Source organism: Podarcis pityusensis (genome assembly GCF_964106645.2).
Source record: "Podarcis pityusensis genome assembly, chromosome: 9".
Lineage (NCBI taxonomy): Eukaryota > Metazoa > Chordata > Lepidosauria > Squamata > Lacertidae > Podarcis > Podarcis pityusensis.
In genome coordinates, this window is record NC_138034.1 from 64374707 (window position 1) to 64394506 (window position 19800).

The 19800-nt window shown below is 44.9% G+C and overlaps 1 protein-coding gene across 1 annotated transcript in view; it reads right to left on the reverse strand.

The window, feature by feature from the left end:
* Nucleotides 1–483: 483 nt before the first annotated feature.
* The window catches only part of GPAT3 (glycerol-3-phosphate acyltransferase 3), a 30698-nt gene continuing 11381 nt past the window's right edge, over nucleotides 484–19800 (reverse strand). Inside the window, exons 4-12 of the mRNA XM_081020884.1 lie at nucleotides 17041–17115; nucleotides 16248–16337; nucleotides 12614–12707; nucleotides 11157–11272; nucleotides 8680–8735; nucleotides 5277–5362; nucleotides 3326–3454; nucleotides 2640–2719; nucleotides 484–1567 (exon numbers count right to left, since the gene is read on the reverse strand). Of these exons, the coding sequence (XP_080877010.1) occupies nucleotides 1447–1567; nucleotides 2640–2719; nucleotides 3326–3454; nucleotides 5277–5362; nucleotides 8680–8735; nucleotides 11157–11272; nucleotides 12614–12707; nucleotides 16248–16337; nucleotides 17041–17115 (847 nt within the window). The 3' untranslated portion in view covers nucleotides 484–1446. The remainder of the gene's footprint in view (nucleotides 1568–2639; nucleotides 2720–3325; nucleotides 3455–5276; nucleotides 5363–8679; nucleotides 8736–11156; nucleotides 11273–12613; nucleotides 12708–16247; nucleotides 16338–17040; nucleotides 17116–19800) is intronic.

Below are 19800 nucleotides of genomic sequence, written 5' to 3' on the forward strand. Positions count from 1 at the left end.
AACTGAAATTATGGGGTGGGTGGGAATACAAAAAATAAAAATAAAACCTGCCTCCGTGATCAGATGTCTCTCCCTGTATTGTGTGTACAGGTCTTCATTCGGGGGGGGGGGGGGTAAATGGGAGAAAACAGGGGCAGGGAAAATGAGCACAAAACAATATGCAATCTTGATTACAGAAATCAGCTTCCCATGAAACTCATCTTCAGTTTTTTAAAAAACGGAGATATGTTTGAGAGTGGCAACACAGGGGCAAACTCTCAAAAGCCACAAGGGAAATACAATTGACACTGATAGGGGCTGAGGCTCCAGGAGCTTCTATTAGTTCTCTGGTCTCTCACGACAAGATTATGTAAAAGGTATTTTACGTGCATAATTCATACAAGCTGAATGTTTTGGGTGACCTTGGCCCAGGTTTCTATTTTAAGTGCGGACTATGCACAGCTGTGGGGGATGAGTAAAAAAAGGGGGGGCTAATGCTACCACTAGTAGAAATATAGAATTTATTTCAATTTACAATAAGGCAACATAACATTTCTCACACAGGAAGTGACAGATACACATAAAGGGCTGCTGCCAACACAGACCATGGAAGAAGTGCATTTCATCAGACACTGTTTACCTCCACTATTTTTTCCCCTTCCAACTTTTTAGCGTTTTATTACAAAGGGAGCAGTGATTTATTTATTTTTTAAATTGAGCATTTGAACCACTTGCTTTTCTCTGTTCCGCGAGCAGTGGGACAGAGGCCCCCCAGACTGGATCAAACATTTTTTCCAGACAGTTCTTCTGAAAGATGGAGGGGATTTCTATAAGAAGCAACCTTTTTAACAGAACAAAAATAAAAACAATGTCTGCAGGCTGTTTTGTTCCTCACTGCAACTGTCAAGAATAGCCACCAGTCAAGGTTTCATTTTGCTAGCTGTTCATCCTGGTAACACTAAATGACATTCACTTCCTCGCTAAAAACTTCTCGGCAACAACAAAAATACACCCATCGAAAACAAGCCATCGAAATGTTAGACCACCTATTCAAACAATCAACACACAGCAATCCATCAGAGTGACCGTAGAGGAGTTTTCCAAACTTTCCATAACCACTTAAACAACGTTGACTGTTATTTGTACAAACTACATAACTTGGGCTCGATTTTTATTACTATTATTATTATAATCATTATCTACAATCCCCCTTGGGCAAACATTCAGAAGTTGCTGCCTGGGATTTTTCCATTCTGCTTCAATCCAGTCCTCTTTTCCCAGACATCAAAAGCAAGAATTCACCGGCGGACAGTGGCAAAACCAACAAGCCACAGCTGAAGGGAAAACAAAGCGATGCCTTGGCTCTCCCCATACTTGGTGCTTTGATTTCTTCTCTTTTCTAATGGGGGGGAAACAATCCACACATTTCTATAGCGATGAGGCATGGAAAGCGTCCGCCAGAAGAGATCAGTCAGAGTCTGCTGGTCGACTCGACAAGGCTCCATTTCCTATTATCATCTTGCTGTAGTTCTTCTGCTCCTCTTCCTTGAAAGTCTCCTTGACTTTGGCTCGTTTCAAACCTCCGTCCCTTAAAAGAACAGGGCAGAAAGGGAAATGTATGAAGCAGAATAAAGATGGCACTCCTAAGAAGGCTGGCTAGCGCAAGGATTCCCAACAGAACGTCTCCCTCTTCTCTCCCCAAATCATAGAATTGGAGGGTTGAAAGCCAACTCCCTGCAATGCAGGAATATGCAGCTGTCCCACACAGGGATCGAACCTGCAACCCTGGCATTATCAGCACCACGCTCTAACCAACTGAGCTATCCAGGTGGTATGCTACAAAGGACTGCAGGAACTTAAAGGGGTATGTGGAGAGAGAGGTGAAAGGAGAAGGCCGTTGCACAACCAAAAGTCATTGCAATCGCAGATCTGTTCAGCTAGACACTACTGCATTTGTTAGGGACGCGGGTGGCGCTGTGGTCTAAACAACAGAGCCTAGGGCTTGCCGATCAGAAGGTCGGTGGTTTGAATCCCCGCGACGGGGTGAGCTCCCGTTGCTCGGTCCCTGCTCCTGCTAACCTAGCAGTTCGAAAGCACGTCAAAGTGCAAATAGATAAATAGGTACCACTCTGGCGGGAAAGTAAACAGCGTTTCCATGCGCTGCTCTGGTTTGCCAGAAGCGGCTTAGTCATGCTGGCCACATGGCCTGGAAGCTGTACGCCAGCTCCCTCAGCCAGTAAAGCGAGATGAGCGCCGAAACCCCAGAGTCGGTCATGACTGGACCTAATGGTCAGGGGTCCCTTTACCTTTATTGCATTTGTAGGCAGTGCTCAGAGCAGATCAAGACTGCAATCCTAAGTGCCATTTACTGGGGAGTGAGCACCATTGAACTGATTAGGGCTTACTTCTGAGCAGACCTGGTTAGGCCTGCACTGTTACTTCTAGAATCATAGGTCTGTAGTGCTGGAAGGCACCACAAGGGTCGTCTAGTTCAACTCCTTGCAATGCAGGAATCTCAACTAAAGCATTCAAGACAAATGGCAAACTGAATTCTAGGTCATTACCACCTACTGCTGAAATTTAAGGCACTAAATTTTTGCAGAGTACTCTCTAATTTCTCTCTCTCTCTCCTCTCTTGGATATAGTCTAACTTTTCTCACCAGGGCAATTCTGTAAGTCCTCCTTGACGAGCGATAGCAGACTTCACCCTGTTAGCAAACTGAACGGCATCTTCTCCTTCCTGCAAAGAAAGAAACAGAACGCAGTTGTCTGTAACCCACATATAAATGCAATAAGGAAGTCAACTGCGGGCTTCTCAAGTTTAGCCAGGAGAGGGAGAGAAGGGGGTTGACAATCAAAACAGCATCTCTGGTTAAAAGCTAAAGGGACCCCTGACCATTAGGTCCAGTCGTGGCTGACTCTGGGGTTGCGGCGCTCATCTCACTCTACAGGCCGAGGGAGCCGGCATACAGCTTCCACGTCATGTGGCCAGCATGACTAAGCCGCTTCTGGCGAACCAGAGCAGCGCACAGAAACGCCGTTTACCTTCCCGCCGGAGCGGTACCTATTTATCTACTTGCACTTTGACGTGCTTTCGAACTGCTAGGTTGGCAGGAGCAGGGACCGAGCAATGGGAGCTCACCCCGTCACGGGGATTCGAACCGCCGACCTTCTGATCAGCAAGTCCTAGGCTCTGTGGTTTAACCCACAGCGCCATTCGCGTCCCTTGCATCCCTGGTTAGCTTGCCCCCAAAAGTTATAAAGGCACCAATATGGGCCGTTCCTCCTGCTTCTTAAACGGCAGTGTCTGTGCCAACCCGCCAACAATGCAAAAAAGGGCAGATACCTCTCTCGTCACCGGCGGCAGGTACCAGACATGGCACACAATGGCCCAGCTGGTCATGATTCGCAGAAGGTAGCTGACGATGCCGTGCTTGCTGCTGTTCCAGAAAGCGTCGCCAAACTGGGGGTCGTACTACAAGAGGAGGACAGCATTTGAGAGTCACGCTCACGGCCAACGTGAAAAGGGCCATTTCACAAGCCGTGTTAAAGGAGCATTTTTGGAAGGGAGCAGAAATTCCCAAACGGTGTAGGGCTGTGAGAAGTTAACCAAGAGTTCAAAGGGTGAGGGGGGGGGGCAACCATTAGGCCAGTGGTGAGACAACCTCTCACCTATGGGCACAATGAGGTCCGGCAGGCTCCCCCCATTTGGCTTGCAAGGTTAGCATTCATGAGTGGTGGGGAGCTGGCAGATGAAGATGATGGAATATATGGAACTTGCTGAACTGACTGGGAGACTCCAAGACCAGAGAGAAGAGACGGTGGAAGAAGACTGGGAAAAGTTTAAAGAATATCTGAAAAAAATATGTTAATACAGTGGTACCTCAGGTTACATACGCTTCAGGTTACAGACTCCGCTAACCCAGAAATAGTGCTTCAGGTTAAGAACTTTGCTTCAGGATAAGAACAGAAATCGTGCTCCAGCGGCGTGGCAGCAGCAGGAGGCCCCATTAGCTAAAGTGGTGCTTCAGGTTAAGAACAGTTTCAGGTTAAGAACGGACCTCCGGAACGAATTAAGTACTTAACCCGAGGTACCACTGTATTTAAATCTTAGAATAGCTTTGGAAGTGGATATAGGCTGTAGAGTTAGAAGTAGAAGATAGTGTATTTTAAAACAGTATTATTTGTAAGTGATAAAATGTGAAGATTTTTATGGTAAAAGTAAGCATGATTAAAAAAAATGGTTAAAAATTATGATATATGTAAACTGCGAAAGATAAGGTAAAATGAAAATCAGACGGGGGGACTTGGGGAAGCCCACCTAACAATGTTTAGAAAAAATAAGGATAAGGTAAGAATTTGTTTGTATTGTTTGTTTTTTCTGTTTGTGTTGTTTAGTTGTGTTATAAAATGAATAAAAAAATTGGGGGAGGAAAAGAGTGGTGGGGAGCTGGCTAATTATACTCAAGCCGCCCTATTGTATTGAGGCTTCCACTTTCAGTTTTCGGTCTTCAAACGTTTCAGAAGTCAAACGGTCTTCCGGAACGGATAACATTCGACAACCAAGGTTTGACTGTAGTCTGTAGCTAGTTAGTACAGTGGTACCTCGGGTTACAGATGCTTCAGGTTACAGACTCCGCTAACCCAGAAATAGTACCTTGGGTTAAGAACTTTGCTTCAGGGTAAGAACAGAAATTGTGCTCCGGCAGCGCGGTAGCAGCGGGAGGCCCCATTAGCTAAAGTGGTGCTTCAGGTTAAGAACAGTTTCAGGTTAAGAACAGACCTCCGGAACGAATTAAGTAATTAACCCGAGGTACCACTGTACTGGACTTGGTGCCATGGGTTTATGGCACACTTGAAAGAGACAAATCTGCTTTCAGATGTAAGAACAGGAAAAGACTGGTTGCGTTTCATTCATTCCTCTGCCTAGTCCCTTTTTAGCAATGCTCAGGGATGGAGGAAGCTAAGCTTCCTGCTGCTGGCTCTCACTTGCATCTTCGTCCAGTTTAATGTATCTTGAACCTGTCTGGAGGCATCTCCAGACTTCCATGCCTGCGCTGGAATCCATGAGATCCAGCAGCAGCCACACCTTGCTGGGAAAACATGGGGAAGCTGTTGCCCTCCAGATGTTGCTGGTCTCCAACTCTCAGTGGCCTCAGCCAACATAGCCTGTGATCAGGGATGATGGGATGTGGAGTTCAACACATCCAAAGGGCACTAGGAATAGCTGTCCTAGGAACCGGCTTGAATTGGCTAGAAAACCTTCTAGAACCTAGAACATTTTTGCGTGTTCTTACCTTGATAGCAACTGGGTAGATTGTGCCACCGATTTCAAAGCTTCCCTTTTTAAACATCATGACCGAGGTGTTGTTTATACAAGTGCCTGGTTTTTTTAAAAATAAATAAAAGACAGAGCAATCAGTAAACACAAACCCCAGATGGAGCATTATTCGCCTTAGTCCTGAGTTGCAGAAGGCTGTATTGAACTAAGTTGACCCGATCATGCCAGAACTTTTGATTGCTCAATGGATCTTTATTCTCTCCTTACATCCCTACCATATTTTTATTTTATTTTATTTTTATTTTTATTTTGCGGGCTGGGGGTGGGGAGCTGGGGAAGAAGAGGGAGGGCAACTTCCATTGTGCAAGCCAGAGTCGTTCCGTGAACGACAATGGAACACAGGGAGCCGCCTTATGCAAAGCCAGGCCAGGGGTTCATCCAGCTCACTAATGTCTACACAAGGGACAGGGCAATCTTTACCCAGGGGTGAGGGGCACCTGGACGCCCAATTCTGGGGAGCGCCAGGGGCCCGCTGCTGAAGCCGCCTAAGCTCTTATCTACCTGTTATGAAGTAATAAATAATTTTGATCAAACTAGAAAAACAAAATACATATATACCTAGGTATTACCGAAATGTGTACCTGCTTCACTAAAGGACTTTCGACTTTGTGCGCTCATTTACCAAAGACGCGCCGTGCCAGAGGCGGCGCTTGTCATTTAAAATGGCGGCGCTTGTTAGTAAATAAATTTTAAAAATACAGTTTGTTTCTTTTTCCTCCCTTCTTTCGTGAACAAGAGATAAGGCGTAAGCATGGTGTCTGACATAAGCACAATAGTCATACCTCGGGTTACAGCCGTTTCAGGTTGCGCACGCACAGAAGCAGTAAATTGCGCTTTGCGCATGCACAAAAGCACCGAATCGCAACCTGCACGTGCATCCCGCAAGGATCATGTTCGCAACCCGAGCGTCCACTGTAAAAGTTAATTTGGGGGCTAAACTAAATTTGGGGGCGCTGGGTGGATTTTTGCACCCCGGCGGCACATACGCTAAGGACTCCCCTGACAAGGGGTATATGATGGATACCAATCCACGTATCGGGGGGCAGGACAGGGGCAAGGCCAGAGAGAAGCTCAGCTACATCGCCTTTATTATTTATGTATTCATCATTATTATTTGTTGAATTGTTTGTCGCATTACCTTGCCCAGGGCTAACTAAAGCAACGTACAACCACCCAGACAAAAACACCCCATGCAGACACGTGAAAACCAAGAGAAAATAAGAAATCAACTTATTTCTCTTGGTTTTCATGTATCTGCATGGGATGCCTGTGGCCCGCTGCTAAGTGGCCACAGATACAGTGGTACCCCGCAAGACGAACGCCTCGCAAGACGGAAAACCCGCTAGACGAAAGGGTTTTCCGTTTTGGAGGCGCTTCGCAAAACGAATTTCCCTATGGGCTTGCTTCGCAAGACGACAGCCCATAGGGAAATCTCCGGGACAGCGGGGAAGCGCAGCGCGTCTTCCCCACTGTCCTCGGACCTCCTCCCGCCGCCCGGCATCGGAACGAATCTCCGATGCCGGGCGGGGGGGGAACGCCTCCTCCCGCAGCCCAGCATCGGAACGAATCTCCGATGCCGGGGGGGCGAACGCCTCCTCCCGCCGCCTGGCATCGGAACGAATCTCCGATGCCGGGCGGGGGGGGGAACGCCTCCTCCCGCCGCCCGGCATCGGAACGAATCTCCGATGCCGGGGGGGGGAACGCCTCCTCCCGCCGCCCGGCATCGGAACGAATCTCCGATGCCGGGCGGGGGGGGAACGCCTCCTCCCGCAGCCCAGCATCGGAACGAATCTCCGATGCCGGGGGGGGGAACGCCTCCTCCCGCCGCCCGGCATCGGAACGAATCTCCGATGCTGGGCGGGGGGGGGAACGCCTCCTCCCGCCGCCCGGCATCGGAACGAATCTCCGATGCCGGGCGGGGGGGGGGGAACGCCTCCTCCCGCCGCCCGGCATCGGAACGAATCTCCGATGCCGGGCGGGGGGGGAACGCCTCCTCCCGCCGCCCGGCATCGGAACGAATCTCCGATGCCGGGCGGGGGGGGAACGCCTCCTCCCGCCGCCCGGCATCGGAACGAAGCTCCGATGCCGGGCGGGGGGTGGGACGCCTCCTCCCGCCGCCCGGCATCGGAACGAAGCTCCGATGCCGGGCGGGGGGGCGGGGACACCTTCTTCCGCCGCCCAGCTTCGGATGGCTTTCCTGAAGACTTGGGGTGGGAGGAGGGTTTTCCTTCCCACCGCCAACATTCAGAATGCTGTTCTGAATGTTGGCGGTGGGGAGGAAAAACCCTCCTCCCACGCAAGCCCCGGGAACAGAGGGAAAGCGCTGCGCGCCTTCCCCTCTGTTCCCGTACCTGTCCTGAAGGCTTGCGGTGGGGAGAAAAGCCCTTCTCCGCACTGCCAGCCTGGCAAGCGGTTTCCCTAGGAACGCATTAATTGATTTTCAATGCATTCCTATGGGAAACCGTGCTTCGCAAGACGAAAAACTCGCAAGAAGAAAAAACTTGCGGAACGAATTAATTTCGTCTTGCGAGGCACCACTGTAGTTAAATTAGGCCAAAGGCCTGGTTATAATGCTTTTGAAAGGCACCAGTTGAACTTCCCTGGGGAGAGCATGCCCCAAACGGGGAGCCACCACAGATAAGGCCTGCTCTTGTGTAGCCACCCTCCGGACCTCTCATGGAGGAGGCACACGGGCCTCGTATTACGATCTCACTGTTTACAGTCATATACTGCTGTTTTCCTCCATAAAACTGTCACAAGAGAGGATGTTCTCACAGGAATTTGATGTAACCAACCTGAGGGGAACGCCTCACGGCGAGGGAAGAGTCCAAGCGCGACTTAGACAGTATTAACTTATGGTCTGTGTGTGTGGTTTGGGAGCTGCACGGTCAGGGGAAAAACAATGCTGTCCAGGGTTGTAAAGACTGCGGAGAGAATAATTGGGTGCACTCTTCCCACCTTGGATCAAATCTATGCTTCCAGGTGCCGTAAGAAAGCTGCAGAGAGAGTGCAGGATAGTATGCACCCCGGAAATGATCTCTTTCAGCTTCTGCCTTCTGGAAGAAGGTTCAGGGTTATAAAGACTAGGACTAGCCACCTGAGAAACAGTTTCTATCCAAATATGATTTTGGTTTTAAACACAGTGTAAGGTAGTCTCTATGGGAGTATATTGTATTTAATTATGGGGTATCAGAGTTTTTAGGGGGTTAACCAGGCTGGGATAGCTGGGTTAGCAGGCGTGTTGGTTTTTGAATGTCTGATGTAGATTTTTCAATTTCGTTGTTCTGTATCGCATCGTATCGTATCGTATCGTAATTGTTATTAACCCACAAATGAGGGAACAGAAGAGTGTGTTTTACCTTCTGGAAAAATTAAAATGGGCAGCTTCTCCTTATCCGCAACATGTTCCCTCAACCTGAAAGAAAAGGAGAAATATTTCAGTCTTTGCCTCAGTACTCAAGAGGGTCTCTTGGAATTAATCTGTTTCCAATAACTCAGAACATAAGTAGAGGGTTGCTGGTCAAAGGTCTAATCCAGCATCCTGTTCTCACAGTGGCCAACCACATGCCACCATGGGAAGCCCACAAGCAGTAGCCTTTGATCGCAACATCCTCTTTCAAAGCCATCCAAGCCAGAGGCCATTGGCAACACCTTGCAGGAGCAAATTGCACACCTTAGCTCTGTGCTGTGCAGTGAAATATTTAAGAGTCAAGCAGGCCAAGTGGTTCTCAGATCGGGAGGTACCTTTCAAGGTCCTCCTCTTCAAAGCATCATTTCAGTTTGGTGTGGGTGGGGAAGAAATTTTACCAACAGAAGGAAGGTAAGGTTTTAAATTGCATTTTAACCTGTATTTTAAATTGGGTTTTTTCCTATTATGTTTTTACTGTAATTTTACTGGTGTTAGCTGCCCTGAGCCCGGCTCTGGCCAGGGAGGGCGGGGTATAAATAAATATTTTTATTTTTATTTTTATTGTTGGCAGTGGCTGCAAAGCAGCTGCATGGACTTGCCAGAGGGGTTTGGTTTAGTAAGCTGGGATATTCAAGGAGCTGCATGTGGGTTTGCAAAGCACTTTTGCAGCTGCTTCACTCCAGCCAGCAGTTGAACAAGCAATAAATAATATTATATATTATTTATACCCCACCCATCCGGCTGGGTTTTCCCAGCCACTCTGAGCGGCTCCCAACCGAATCTTAAAAACACAATATAGCATTAAACATTAAAAACTTCCCTAAACAGGGCTGCCTTCAGATGTCTTTTAAAAGTCAGATAGTTGTTTATTTCCTTGACATCTGATGGGAGGGCATTCCACAGGGTGGGCGCCACTACCGAAAAGGCCCTCTGCCGGGTTCCCTGTAACCTCACTTCTTGGAGGGAGGGAACTGCCAGAAGGCCCTCAGAGGTGGACCTCAGTGTCTGGGCAGAACGATGGGGACAGAGACACTCCTTCAGGTATACTGGGCCGAGGCCGTTTCGGCAGTTTTGCCCAGAGATAAGGCAGACCAGGGTGCTTTAAAAACAATGTTTATATATATCAGATTTTTTTTATTTTTAAAATAAAATCCTTTTGGAGGAAAAATCTTTCTAAATATAATTTTCTATTTAAGTTACATTACAGTCCAAAGGCTATTCATCAGGAAATAAGGATTTGTTTTACGTTTTTCATGTGTGCTAAAACTCAGTTTAAAAAAAAAAATTGTTTAACCACATCAGTTAACAAACATGGATACATATGCTATAATGTTATTGTTTTAGTTAAATGCATTGTGTAAATTGTTACTAATGATTATTTTCCCCTTTCCAATAAAGTACATCAGAAAAATTGTCGAAATATACACAGTTAACTCATTAAACCTCAAAATAATTTCATAATTAACTGTCTATGTATTTCTAATAGTATAACCAAAGCAGGAATTTCTGATATAACTGAAAAAACTACTCTGAAAATTTATCATTCCGAAAATGAAACCTTCATCTGTTTGTAAATATTAAGATTATATCAACAAGAATGAGTGTTTCTGCAAAAAAAAAAGAGATTTAAATTAAGCTTTACTGACTAGTGATTTAAATCGTGATTTAAATTGATTTGAGCTAAATCAAATCCACCCTGAGGCAGACTATACCTTTATTTGCATTTGCAAGGTTATGAATGGACAGAACTAACGCAATGACATATCAGAGAGACTGAACACCATTAGCCTGGCCCTCTTTCTTACCTTACTTTTCTAATCCCCGATGTCAGTTAACACAAGGAGCGCCACACTTTCCCGTGCAGTAAATAAGAAGCGTACAAATATGTTAGCTTTAAAGCATGGGTAGGCAAACTAAGGCCCGGGGGCCGGATCCAGCCCAATCGCCTTCTCAATCCAGCCCATGGACGGTCCGGGAATCAGCATGTTTTTACATGAGTAGAATGTGTCCTTTTATTTAAAATGCATCTCTGGGTTATTTGTGGGGCCTGCCTGGTGTTTTTACATGAGCAGAATGTGTCCTTTTATTTAATAATAATAATAATAATAATAAATTTATTTATATCCCGCCCTCCCCAACCGAAGCCGGGCTCAGAGCTGCTAGCAACAATAAAATAATACAGCATTCTAAAATCAATTCATTATAAAATGAATTCAAATTCAAATTCAAATTCAAATGCATCTCTGGGTTATTTGTGGGGCATAGGAATTCGTTCATCCCCCCCCCAAAAAAAATATAGTCCGCCCCCCAAGGTCCGAGGGACAGTGGACCAGCCCCCTGCTGAAAAAGTTTGCTGACCCCTGCTTTAGAGCAACCCACAGCCATTTGTCTCTTGGTGTTCGGGTAAAACAACAACAAAGCCCATACCTTTTCGTCACCAGGTGGCGATCTTTCATTTCGGAGCGTTCAAACCAAACATGTGGGCAGGCTTTGACGGTGGCTCTCTGAATAACACCCATTAGGCCCCCATGAGCTTGGCCCACCTGTAAGGTCCCCCCACCAAAAAAAAGACAAAATCAAATCAACAGGGAGTTCCTTCAAAATAGTTCCCTTTTAAAACTATAAAGGAGCCTTGCGAGTGGAGTTGATCCCCCCCCCCATGCATTGAAAGTGATGTCATTCTTGAAGGACATGATTATGTCATCTTTAAGTGCCCACAATCTGGTTTTTGAGCTTCCATTCTGTTCTGCTTGCTGGGAGGTTAACAACGTTGTGTCGGGGAGGTGGTTATCTCACACTTCCTACTGCACGTTACTGTCACTTCCCTTATTCATAGAATCATAGAATTGTAGAGTTGGAAGGGACCCCTTAAGTCATCTATTCCAACCCCCTGCAATGCAGGGATCTCAGCTAAAGCATCCATGACAGATGACCGTCCAACCTCTGCTTGAAAACCTCGAAGGAAGGAAAGTCTACAACCTCCTGAGGGAGACCGTTCCACTGTCAAACAGCTCTTACTGTCTGAAAGCCCTTCCTGATGTTTAGTCAGGATCTCTTGTCTTGTAACTTGAATCCATTGGTTTGGTCCTGCTCTCCAGAGTAGGAGAAAGCAAGCTTGCTCCATCTTCCACGTAATGGAACATTGTTTTAAAGGCAGGGTGCAGATGGGGCCTTTGCCACTTGTTTGATTAACAAAGCCAGGCATGTCCAAAGACAATTTCAGGGGCCCAATTCAGCCCACTGGTCAATTTAATCTGGCCCCTGTGGCAATTTATTTCCTGGGGTAAAATCCTTTAAAAAGTTCAAAGGTTAACAACTTTGGTTAATCGGCCCTCATGGCCTTTCACTTCATCAAATATGGCCCTCTCTGAAAAAAGTTTGGACACCACTGAACAAAGCCTTCGTGGCAGTGAATTGGGCAAGCATGTCAACAATATTTTTTTGTTTTGCATGGGGAGCTATTTTTCTGGAAACCCTACACACAGGTAAGACACAGCCTTTGAATATGTGCCTCGCTATAGCAGTAAACCTTCCTCATTTTCTTTCCCTATTTACCCTTGCCTCTTCTTTCTCTGTTTCTCAGTGTCAACTGTAAGCTCCTCAGGACAGAGACCTGCTTTCTTAAGCAATGTCAAGTGTTATCCACACTGATAGCACTGACAGGTGAAAACTATGAAAAGTGCTTCTGTGCAGCTGCATAGCTAAATCAGTTGCACCAGTTCCTCTTCCTTTTTGCATCAAGAGTTTTCTCAACTCAACACAAAGCAATGGCTTCAATTATTAGCAACTAGGAAGTAGCTACAGTTCAACGCTGGCTTCATGTACAGAGGTCTTTACAACTCTCAGTCCTTGCAATTGCAAAACTCATGAGACTTAAGACATACCATTGCATAACAGCCATCATTGGTCAAGATTATGACGTCTATTGGGGATGTGTGGTTGGCAACACAAATTCCTCCTTTCTTAGGCTTGTTCTCCCTGCAAAATGACAGGAGGACACCACAAGTTTTTCACAACTTTGCAGTAGGGGACGAGCGGCTGCGAGATGCCCATAAACCTGCCGCATGTTACACGTGAGTATTCTTCGTTGTAAAGGCTTAATGAGCAGTGTTGCCATTTAAAAGTCAAAAGAAAATGCATTCTTTGTCAACATTTAACATTTCTAAGCTGCAATTCTCAGCCACAAGCAAGACATTTAAAGCAGCGCACAGACTTTAAAAAGCATACAGTGGTACCTCGGGTTACATACGCTTCAGGTTGCATACTCCGCTAACCCAGAAATAGTACCTTGGGTTAAGAACTTTGCTTCAGGATGAGAACAGAAATCGTGCTCTGGCGGCGCGGCAGGAGCAGGAGGCCCCATTAGCTAAAGTGGTGCTTCAGGTTAAGAACAGTTTCAGGTTGGACTTCCGGGTTGGCGCCATCGCCGAATGGCGGACTCCCTCCGAGCTCCGGAGGGAGCCTGCTCGGCAGGGGCTGGGTCCTACCGCACCGGCGATGCGGGGACCCTTAAAAACCACGGCCACGGGGGCCGTGGACATGGAGACTCGGCTGGCACCGCTAGCGCCCTCCCGACTCGTGAAGGAGCCTTTTTAAAGGCTACGGATCGGGTGCCGGGGAGAAGCGTGGTGCTTTGAGTCCTCTGCTATCCCTGCCGAGCGAAGCCGCATGCCATCCGGCGGAGAGCGCTGACTTCTTCCATTGAAAATTCGGACTTCTTAACAATAACCCGTGAGTAATTTGGAAACCGGGTTCAAAAGGAGGAAAAAAAAGAATTTTTTTTTTTCGGATTGGACACGAGCGGGGGGGGATCCAAAAAGGAAGTCAGTCCCCCTCCCTACTGTAAACCTTCCAAAACAAGGATGGGGAAACCAAGGTCCAAAAAGATTTGTATTGCTGATAAAAACTAAGAATTCCACGATGGGGAACTACAAGAACTGTGCTGGAGGAAGAATTGAGGGAGAAGGGAAATGTAACCCCCCCCCCCTGGGAACCGGGGTGATTGAAGAGAGAGCCTGGTGAAAAGAGTCGGAGATTTTGACAGCTGTCAAAGTAGCTGTCAAAGTCGGAAAGCAGAGAGGATTTTATTATGAGAACTTTGCTGGTTAAATTTGTTACAATTTGCTATAACCCGTTAAAACTTGGATACAAAATGGCGAAAACATGGATAACAATCGGACTTTTGGACTAGAGAAAACAAAGTTACAACAATCCCCCTAGAGGAATTTCGGGACACTACAAAGATGGTCGTAAGTGGAAAAATACCATTGGAATTTTACAGGACTGGTTATCTTCTGGGAAAGCTGCAAAACGGAAATAATATTTTGTCTACAGGGTGTTCAGCTAAAGGAGACAATAGAATTTTCTATTGAAGAAAGGAAGGGACTGAACGCAAGTTTTTGTTCCTGAATAACAATAATCCCTGCAGAGTTACTAAGCTTCTGAATTAGAACGTTTCAGCAGCGGAACAAGAGGAAACTGGACTACAACTTGGAAAGAACAATGGGGGGAGTTTTATTAAAGATTTGAAGTTAAATGTTTTAAAAAATAATTATAAAAAGAAAAAGCCAGCAAGGAGTTGGGGGAAATAGGTGATTTATGGACTTTAAGAATTCCAGGCAGATAACATGGTTTGGTGGTCAGGGGGAAATTAAACCGGGGACAGGGGGGGGGAGAACTAAAATCCAAAGGCTTGTCAACTTTTTTTTCTGAATGAGCTCTTTCTCATCTATTATACTTTTTATTTCTTATTTCTTATATTTCTATTGTGTGGGGTGTCCTTATCATTAAAAAAAGGGAAATTGTGGAATGAAAATGGGGTGGGCCCTGGGGAGAGAACTTTTGTCTTTTATTAGGGGTATTGATGAGGAGTGTATAAATTTTAAATTCGAATAATGGTCTAAACAAATTAAGTTTCAATTAGAACTGAGAGCTTGTGGAACCAACAATATGAAAGGAGAATATGGTAGGGGTGGGGGAAGGGGGGAGTCCCGGAAAGTGGATGTATGAAAATAAGGCTTTGAATGTATTTTAATCTTTACTTTCTGTATTTTTGAAAATCTTAATAAATATCATTTAAAAAAAAAAAAAAAAAAGAACAGTTTCAGGTTAAGTACAGACCTCCGGTACTTAACCCGAGGTACCACTGTATTCTGTATTCTGGACTTGGCATTTTTTTAATGGTCTTTAACCCCCAGAAGGCCCACACACAGGCACTACACAGACAACTTGTGGGACCTTTCAGCTCAAGGAAAAGTCAAGTAAGAGGGGGCATGATAAAACTTGTATAAAATTAAGTATGCTGTGGAGGAAGTGGATAGAGAAAGGTTTTTGTCCCTATCTCATAATCCTCAGGCATCCGGTGAAGCTGAATATTCAGGACAGATAGAAGAAAGCACTTTTTCACACAGTGCATAGTTACAACTATAGGACTTACTCCTACGGGAAGTAGCTATGGCCACCAACTTGGATGGCTTTTAAAGAGGTTCAGACAACTTCGTGGGGGATAAAGTTATTAATAGCTACTGGGTAAGTCTCCCCCCCCCCTTGGGAGCATTCCAAAGTCAAGGCATCACCACCAAAAAGGCCCTGCTTCATGTCACTACCCACTGCCCCTTCCAAAGGACCACAGACTATACTCGGAAGAGGATGCTGACATCTGAGAAGGGAAAGATAAGCCCAGATAAGCCCTGTTCTTCTTACTGGGCAGAAGCATCATGCAGGTTACAGAGCCCAGAGATGACAGAGTAGGCTGTACCACTTGAGACAGCTGGGGAAAAATGAAGTTTCTGAATCCATCTCACAACAAAACACAACAGGCCCTTCCAAGCGTCCTTTTCACTGTGCATTCATGATGCTTTCAGGGGCAGTTATGTGCAATCCCACTCTGCATACCATTTGAGCCTGCAAAGATTTTAGGGTGGACATAATTTCTTTGTTTCAAATTGGTGGCTGCCCTTTTGCTTCCCACAAAAATTCTGTAACTGTTTAGACCACAAATGTACTGGGGACGGATGGACAGGTTGTCCCAGATGTGTTGTGCTCCAGCGCAAAAGTACAATAATGCAGTACAATAATGCATTGCACAAGTGGAAGGAATGTGTGGACAGCCCAGCATTAACCCACCATTAACTAGGGAACTACTGATGTACCATAGAAGTAGTGCAGAATGTACCTGCAAAAACAACACACCTGTCTGGAGGGGCCCAAAAACACACACAAAACTTACTTTAAGTTAAGCAAACAGCACTTCAGCTTAAAAGAGTTGAAGCGCCATCCATTCCTTGCTGTGCTAGCAGTTTACTTGCAGAGGTGTTTTGGTTTTTTACGCAACAGAATGTTAAAAAGATGTGATCCCGGACTTGTAAACTCTGGTGGTACAATTCATTCTACCACTTGATTCTGCCTGATGTGTACATCAGCAGCAGCAACAAAATACACCTTGATCTACCTGGCACCATCAGAAAAGAACTTATCTAACTTCTGTCCTGAGAAGGGGTTTTGTTTTCTTTCACTCACTTGTTGTGGTAATAAATGTTGCCAGAAAGTGCTCTGACAAGGATCCGGGAGCAGGTGAGGTGGACAAGGTCACTCAGCCAGTCTTTCGTTCTGCAAAACAGGAAAAACTGGGTGTAACAGCAGCCTTAGAAATCTAAATTAGGTCCACATTTTCCAGAATCTAAGAGTTGCAGCACTGGTTATTTACACATCACAACCTAATTTCAACTTCTTGATAGCAAAAGAGGAGTCAGCATTCCAAACAAGCTGAAGAATAAACAGTTCAGTAGCTCTGTCTATAAAGATACATATTGAGAAAATGGATGATTTGGGAAAGTGGCCTCCCAAAAATAATGGACACCCTCTTCTCTACAAAATCCAGCAGCTCCCCACTTAGTTCTCACTCTTCTCGCACTCCCCTTATCAATTACTTTTACACCCCAAGTCTCTAAGATTCTGTCGCCAGTTGGTTCCCATCTCTCTGCTTGTTATTTCAATGTCTCCGTAAATGGAGATTGCCCCTTTGCTTTCCCTCTTATAAACACAGCCACGTATGTTTATAAGAACTTTTCTGGCAAAACTGATGGGCCATTAGTTTTACACAGCGCATAATGAAACTTGCTCCCACAAGATTATAAAGCTTCGCACAGCACAACGTTATGCGAATCCCAGCTGCCAATTAGGCATTCCAATAATTCTAAGAAACAGCTTGCATTGACGCAAGAGGTTGGCCCAAGGCGGAGGTGGAGTTTTGTTTTCTGTTTCGTAACCTCTTCTTTTCCCAAAGCTACTGATGCAAAGGATATCCACTTACTCCCCGTTTGGAAGCTGGCCTACCAGCGTGCTGCCGCAAATCATGGAAAGGATCCCAATGTGTGCCAAGGTAACCCTGGGGGGGAAAAACAGAAGGGAAAATCCAAAATGCATTATCCATTCAAGACCGTCAGATCCTACTTGGAGCACCTTCAGATAATTTGCAATTGGAAATCCTGACAAACAAGTTTGATCGGAAGAGAAATACTTCCTTAAAGTGCATACTTGTGGTCTCCTGATGAGTTTTTAAAATGTAACTATATCCATAACCATGTAGCATACTTGGGTTCACAGGGAAACCCAGCCAGATGGGCAAAGTATAAATAATATATTTATTATTATTATTATTATTATTATTATTACTACTACTACTACTACTACAGTGGTACCTTGGGTTACATACGCTTCAGGTTACATACACTTCAGGTTACAGACTCCGATAACCCAGAAATAGTGCTTCAGGTTAAGAACTTTGCTTCAGGATGAGAACAGAAATCATGCTCCAGCGGCGCGGCGGCAGCAGGAGGCCCCATTAGCTAAAGTGGTGCTTCAGGTTAAGAACAGTTTCAGGTTAAGAACGGACCTCCGGAACAAATTAAGTACTTAACCCGAGGTACCACTGTAGTATTATTATTATTATCATCATCATCATCCTTCTCCCATCCAGGCACTGACCACCTTGGCTACAGCAAAGTACTGCATCGTGTGTCTTCAGGCAAGGGCTTGGGTCACGTATTGTGGTGTGGATTAGTGCTTAGAGCACTATTTCCCAAACTTGGGTCTCTAGCTGTTGTTGGACTACAACACCCATGATCCCTAGCTAGCAGGACCAGTGGTCAGGGATGGTGAAAACTGTAGTCCAAAAAAAGCTGAAGGCCCAAATTTAGGAAACACCAAGTGTCAGAGTAGGGCTTGGGCGACCAGGGTTCAAAACCCCACTCAGCTCACTGGGTGACCTTGGGCCAGTCACTGTGTCTTAGCCTTACCTACCTCACAAGGTTGTTGTGAGGATTAAATGAGGAGGGAAAGGACCATGTTGTCACTTTGAGCTTCTTGGAGGCAAGCTGGGATACACACTAGTGGCCAAAATTGTGGGAACCTTTTGGGGAAAGCATTGCTAGGTTTGATGGCTCACAAAACCCGATTGACTCTCTAAACACTCATACTCATTGGTTATATACTGCATATCAACCTAAGCAACTTATGCTTCCTTTTTCTGGTTATTTGGCTATAACTTTTGATAGAATACAGATAACTGAGCAAACTTTGTTGCATTACATTCTTCATTAAATTATCTTTCCATTGATATATAATTTTATGGTGTTACTCAAAAAGAAAGTGGTGTTGTGAGCCATCAAACCTCAGAAATACACTTTTCCCAAAAGGTTTCCACCATTTTGGCCACTAGTGTAATTAATAATAATACTTAACTCAAGCTTGTATGTTATTTGCAGCATTCCTGCAGAGTCCAAGGGTCCATCTCAGCTCAACCCCAGTGACAGAGAATAGCAAAGGAGAGCATTTGCCGGGCTTCAGAGGCCAGCAGGAGGAATCATCCAGAAAGCCAAGGGACAACATAGCCTTATACCACATTGGGCCATTGGTAACACTGACTGGCCACTGCTCTCCATGGTTCCAGCCCAGGCGTTTAACCTGAAACCGCCTGTGTGGAAAATCAAGTGCACTGCCACTGAGCTACCGCCCTTTGCCAAATAGACGTGCCATGTCATTAAGTCGCAGCTAGGCTTGTTAATCCACTCTATTAAAAAAGAAACCGGTGCTGGTTTGCACATAAACCTTCAGCCTGGCATGCAGTTTGGGCTTGTTCTCAGGGGCTAGTTGAGCAGAGAACAGCGTTTGTGCACCAGGCCCTTGCTCATTTAAAACTGCTAAAGCTCGACTGGTTCCTTCTGAATAAATGGGAGGATTTTTCTCTTTCTTTCCTTTCACACAGGGTGGATAAATATAAATGATTTTAAAAATACATATATCCAAAAATTCATTTTTTAATTTAAATCCGACTTCTTAAAATTAAATGCTTTTGGAGGGAAAATCTTTCTAAAGATAGTTTTCTAGTTAATTTACATTATAGCCCAAAGGCTATTCATCAGGAAATAAGGGTTTGTTTTTAATTATGTAGCATGAGACTTTATATGCAATGTTTAATTTTTTTGGTAAATGAATTCCATTGATCCATTCACAATGTCATGCTCTTCCAGAGGTTTCTGTAAGGTTATTTGGGGCAGTTTTTCTAACGAAACAATATTATCGCAGATGCTTGTTTTTGCAAGACTCAAAAGTGTGGATTTGTGTCTGCAGAGATAACATGCCTTTCCTTCACGGGAAAAATGTTATAAAATAAACATAACAGAGTTGAGGAAAAACCTTAATCCCATTGTTCCTTTGCAAATTTATATACACAGAATCAGTTTTTGTTAAATAAATAGTTTCAATTGTTATTAAGGAAATGAATTTTTTCTCTCCTTCTAATAAAGTACGGCAGAAAGGTTGTCCAAATATAAACAGTTAATTATGAAATTATTGTGAGGTTTAATAAGTTATCTGTCTATGTATTTCTAATAGCATAACCAAATCAGTAATTTCTGATATAACTGAAAAAACTACTCTGAAAATTTATTATTCCAAAAATGAGACCTTCATCTTGTTGTAAACATTAAGATTATCCCAGCAAGAATGAGTATTTCTGTAAAAAAAAAATATTTAAATAATAATAATTTATTATTTATACCCCGCCCATCTG